The sequence below is a fragment of the Onychostruthus taczanowskii genome, unplaced genomic scaffold (assembly GCF_017590055.1).
Source record: "Onychostruthus taczanowskii isolate IOZ18803 unplaced genomic scaffold, ASM1759005v1 scaffold1010, whole genome shotgun sequence".
Classification (NCBI taxonomy): Eukaryota; Metazoa; Chordata; class Aves; order Passeriformes; family Passeridae; genus Onychostruthus; species Onychostruthus taczanowskii.
In genome coordinates, this window is record NW_024496639.1 from 1 (window position 1) to 5,381 (window position 5,381).

At 48.4% G+C, this 5,381-nt stretch overlaps 1 protein-coding gene across 1 annotated transcript; it reads right to left on the reverse strand.

Moving 5' to 3' along the window:
- Positions 1 to 277: 277 nt before the first annotated feature.
- LOC121340267 (long-chain fatty acid transport protein 4-like) lies at positions 278 to 5,299 on the reverse strand. Its single transcript, XM_041412916.1, has 2 exons — positions 5,053 to 5,299; positions 278 to 468 (listed from the first exon to the last, which is right to left on the reverse strand). The coding sequence occupies exons 1-2, from the start codon at positions 5,243 to 5,245 to the stop codon at positions 278 to 280; spliced, it is 384 nt and encodes a 127-aa protein (XP_041268850.1). The 5' UTR covers positions 5,246 to 5,299.
- Between the last annotated feature and the right edge of the window lie 82 nt (positions 5,300 to 5,381).

Sequence of the window (5,381 nt, forward strand, 5' to 3'; positions counted from 1 at the left end):
TTCCATTTTCCACCCCAATTCTGCCTGAAAAACCCCGGGAATTTTTCCCCCAAATTCCCACAGGATTTCCCTCCATTCCAACCCCTTTGATCCCGAAATTTTATCCCAAATTTCTTGGGATTTAGCAGGAATCTCGACGCCGTAGACCTGAAATTCTCCCCCAATTTTGCCCTTTTCCCCCCCAATTCTGCCTGAAAAACCCTGGAATTTTCCCCCCAAATTCCCAAATTCCCACAGGATTTCCCCCCCCCATTCCCAACCCCTTTCATTCTGAATTTTATCCCGAATTTTTTTGGGCTTTACCGGGAATCTCGACGCCGTAGACGGCGACGTCGGCCTGGCCCAGGAGGCGGCTCAGCGCGCCCTCGACCTCGGTGCTGGAGACGTTCTCGCCCCGCCAGCGGAACGTGTCCCCGCCCCGGTCCCGAAAGTACAGGTACCCCAAATCGTCCATCACCAGAACGTCCCCTAAAAATGGGGAAATAGTCCCAAAAAAATCCCAAAAAGTTACGCCGAGGAACGGGGGAAATATCGGGAAAAATCCGCAAAAAAATTCCAAAAAGTTGCAGCGGGGAATGGGGAAAAAATGCCGGAAAATGTTCACCCAGAATGGGGAAAAATCCCAAAAAATCTCAGCTGGAAATGGGGAAAATGCCCCAAAAAATTCCCCAGAACTGTCCCATGGGAATGGGGAAAAAATCCCCAAAAATTCCCCGAAATCGTCCCATGGGAATGGGGAAAAAAACCCAAAAAATTCCCTGAAATTGTCCAATGGGAATGGGGAAAAAATCCCCCAAAATTCCCCGAAATCGTCCCATGGGAATGGGGAAAAAATCCCCAAAAATTCTCCCAAATTGTCCCATGGTAATGGGGAAAAAATCCCCCAAAAAAATCCCAGCTGGGAACTGGGGAAGCAGCCCGGAACTGCAGGTACCCCAAATCGTCCATCACCAGAACGTCCCCTAAAAATGGGGAAATAGTCCCAAAAAAATCCCAAAAAGTTACGCTGAGGAATGGCGGAAATATTGGGAAAAATCCGCAAAAAAATTCCAAAAAGTTGCAGCGGGGAATGGGGAAAAAATCCTGGAAAATGTTCCCCCAGAATGGGGAAAAATCCCAAAAAAACCCAGATGGAAATGGGGAAAATGCCCCAAAAAATTCCCCAAAATCGCCCCATGGGAATGGGGGAAAAAATCCCCAAAAATTCTCCGAAATTGTCCCATGGGAATGGGGAAAAAATCCCCCAAAAAAATCCCAGCTGGGAACTGGGGAAGCAGCCCGGAACTGCAGGTACCCCAAATCGTCCATCACCAGAACGTCCCCTAAAAATGGGGAAATAGTCCCAAAAAAATCCCAAAAAGTTACGCTGAGGAATGGCGGAAATATTGGGAAAAATCCGCAAAAAAATTCCAAAAAGTTGCAGCGGGGAATGGGGAAAAAATCCTGGAAAATGTTCCCCCAGAATGGGGAAAAATCCCAAAAAAACCCAGATGGAAATGGGGAAAATGCCCCAAAAAATTCCCCAAAATCGCCCCATGGGAATGGGGGGAACGGGGAAAATACCGGGAAAAATCCGCAAAAAAATTCGGAAAAGTTGCAGCGGGGAATGGGGAAAAAATGCCGGAAAATGTTCACCCAGAATGGGGAAAAATCCCAAAAAAACCCAGATGGAAATGGGGAAAATGCCCCAAAAAATTCCCCAAAATCGCCCCATGGGAATGGGGGAAAAAATCCCCAAAAATTCTCCGAAATTGTCCCATGGGAATGGGGAAAAAATCTCCAAAAATTCCCCAAAATTGTCCCATGGAAGTGGGGAAAAAATCCCCAAAAATTCCCCAAAATTTTCGCACGGAAATGGGAAAAAAATCCCCAAAAATTCCCCAAAATTGTCCCATGGGAATGGGGAAAAAATCCCCCAAAAAAATCCCAGCTGGGAACTGGGGAAGCAGCCCGGAACTGCAGGTACCCCAAATCATCCATCACCAGAACGTCCCCTAAAAATGGGGAAACCCCAAAAAAAATCCCAAAAAGTTACGCTGAGGAACGGGGAAAATATCGGGAAAAATCCGCAAAAAAATTCCAAAAAGTTGCAGCGGGGAATGGGGAAAAAATCCCCCAAAATTCCCCCAAATTGTCCCACGGGAATGGGGAAAAAATCCCCAAAAATTCTCCCAAATTGTCCCATGGTAATGGGGAAAAAATCCCCCAAAAAAATCCCAGCTGGGAACTGGGGAAGCAGCCCGGAACTGCAATCTCACTTGGATATAGGAAAATAACCTCAAAAATTCCTTAAAAATTACACCTGGGAATTGTGAAAAATCCTGAAAAATCTCAACTACGAATTGGGAAAAATTCCAAAAAAAATTCCTGAAAAATCACACCTGGGGCTTGGGGAAAAGTCCTGTAAAAACTCCTAAAAAATCCCCCAAAAATCCTGAAAAGTTACAGTGGGGAATGGGGGGGAAAATCCCCAAAAATGTACCCCAAGAATGGGAAAAAATCCCAAAAAATGTACCCCAAGAATGGAAAAAAATCCCAAAAAATGTACCCCAAGAATGGAAAAAAATCCCAAAAAATGTACCCCAAGAATGGGAAAAAAATCCCCAAAAATGTACCTCAGGAATGGGGGAAAATCCCCAAAAATTTCCCTCAGAAATGAAAAATGTACCCCAAGAATAGGAAAAAATCCCCAAAAATGTGCCCCAAGAATGGGAAAAAAATCCCCAAAAATGTACCTCAGGAATGGGGGAAAATCCCCAAAAATTTCCCTCAGAAATGGGGGGAAAACCCCATAAAATTCCCAATAAATCCCACCTGGGATTGGCAAAAAATCCTGAAAAAATTTCCAAAAAATTATACCATGGAATGGGGGAAAAAAATTCCCCAAAAATTCCACCTGGGAATGAGGAAAATATCCTGAAAAAATTCCCCAAAAAATAGAATGGGAAAAAAATCCCCAAAAATGTACCCCAAGAATAGGAAAAAATCCCCAAAAATGTGCCCCAAGAATGGGAAAAAATCCCAAAAAATTTCCCTCAAAAATGGGGGGAAAACTCCATAAAATTCCCAATAAATCCCACCTGGGATTGGCAAAAAATCCTGAAAAAATTTCCAAAAAATTATACCATGGAATGGGGGAAAAAAATCCCCAAAAATTCCACCTGGGAATGAGGAAAATATCCTGAAAAAATTCCCCAAAAAATGATATCGGGAAATGTGGAAAAAAAATCCCAAAAACTGTCCCTCAAAAATGGGGGAAAAAATCTCCAAAAAATCCCACCTGGGAATGGGGAAAATGGCCCAAAAAATCCCAGGATTTGGGGTGGGAATTCCAGGAATTCCATGAGAAGTGGGAAAAGACCCCAAAAATTCACCTGAGAGTGGCGAGAAGACCCCAAAACCCAACGTGGGACTTTTGGGTCAACGCTCCAGGACTTTTTTTCTGTAGTTTATTCCCAAGACTTTTGGGGTGTCCCAACGGGGAAAATCCTGGGATTTGGGGCCAGAATTCCGGGAATTCCCACAGAAAGTGGGGAAGAACTCAGGATTGTCACCCAAGAACTGGAAGAGGATCCCAAAACCCAACGTGGGATTTTTGGCCGTCGCTCCAAGACAACCCCATTGATTCCCGAGCCCTTTGAGGTGTTCCAATGGAGAAAATCCCGGGATTCGGGGCCGGAATTCCGGGAATTCCCACAGAAAGTGGGAGAAGATCCCAAAAATTCACCTGACAAAGAGGGAGAAGACCCCAAAACCCAGCGTGGGATTTTTGGCCGTCGCTCCAGGAAAACCCCATTGATTCCCGAGCCCTTTGGGGTGTTCCAATGGGGAAAATCACGGGATTTGGGGCCGGAATTCCGGGAATTCCCACAGAAAGTGGGAGAAGATCCCAAAAATTCACCTGACAAAGAGAGAGAAGACCCCAAAACCCAACGTGGGATTTTTGGCCGTCGCTCCAAGAAAACCCCATTGATTCCCGAGCCCTTTGGGGTGTTCCAATGGGGAAAATCACGGGATTTGGGGCCGGAATTCCAGGAATTCCCACAGAAAGTGGGACATGACCCCAAAAATTCACCAGACAAAGTGGGAGACGACCCCAAAAATTCACCTGACAAAGTGGGAATAGACCCCAAAACCCAACGTGGAATTTTTGGCCGTCGCTCCAGGGGATCCCCGTTGATTCCCGAGCCCTTTGGGCTGTTCCAATGGAGAAAATCCTGGGATTTGGGGCCGGAATTCTGGGAATTCCCACAGAAAGTGGGAGACGACCCCAAAAATTCACCTGACAGTGGTGAGAAGACCCCAAAACCCAGCGTGGGATTCTTGGCTGTCCCTCCAGGGGATCCCCGTTGATTCCTGCGCCCTTTGGGCTGTTCCAATGGAGAAAATCCTGGGATTTGGGGCGGGAATTCTGGGAATTCCCACAGAAAGTGGGAGACGACCCCAAAAATTCACCTGACAGTGGTGAGAAGACCCCAAAACCCAGCGTGGGATTCTTGGCTGTCCCTCCAGGGGATCCCCGTTGATTCCTGCGCCCTTTGGGCTGTTCCAATGGAGAAAATCCTGGGATTTGGGGCGGGAATTCTGGGAATTCCCACAGAAAGTGGGAGACGACCCCAAAAATTCACCTGACAGTGGTGAGAAGACCCCAAAACCCAGCGTGGGATTCTTGGCTGTCCCTCCAGGGGATCCCCGTTGATTCCCGAGCCCTTGGGGTGCCCCGGTGGGGAAATTCCCGGGATTCGGGGCGGGAATTCCGGGAATTGCGAAGGGAATTACCTGACAGGTAGGCCTGGTCGCCCTGAGCCCTTTGGGGTGTTCCAACGGAGAAAATCCCGGGATTCGGGGCGGGAATTCCGGGAATTCCCACAGAAAGTGGGAGACGACCCCAAAAATTCACCTGACAAAGTGGGAGAAGACCCCAAAACCCAGCGTGGGATTCTTGGCTGTCGCTCCAGGGGATCCCCGTTGATTCCCGAGCCCTTGGGGTGCCCCGGTGGGGAAATTCCCGGGGTTCGGGGCGGGAATTCCGGGAATTGCGAAGGGAATTACCTGACAGGTAGGCCTGGTCGCCCTTGGCCAGCACGTCGCGGGCGATCTTGCTGCGCGTGGCGCCGGCGCTGACGTAGCCGTCGAAGCGGCGCAGGGGGTCCCGCTGGTCGATGCGGCCCACCAGCACACCCGGCTCCCCTGGGGCGGGAACGGCATCCCAAAGCCCGGGGGAAAGAAACGGGAATGGGATCATGGAATCCAGGGGAAATGGGAATGGGATCCCAAAATCCAGGGGAAAGAAACGGGAATGGCATCCCAAAACCCGGGGGAAAGAAACGGGAATGGCATCCCAAAACCCGGAAGAAAGAAACGGGAATGGGATCCCAAAA

What these genes read in the sequence shown, in the direction of transcription:
- LOC121340267 (XM_041412916.1), bottom strand. Translation starts at nt 5,245, where the DNA reads ATGATCCCATTCCCGTTTCTTTCCCCCGGGCTTTGGGATGCCGTTCCC. An exon ending in CGACCAGGCCTACCTGTCAG is followed by an intron (nt 469 to 5,052) that starts GTAATTCCCTTC and finishes CCCCATTTTTAG; the next exon opens with GGGACGTTCTGGTGATGGAC.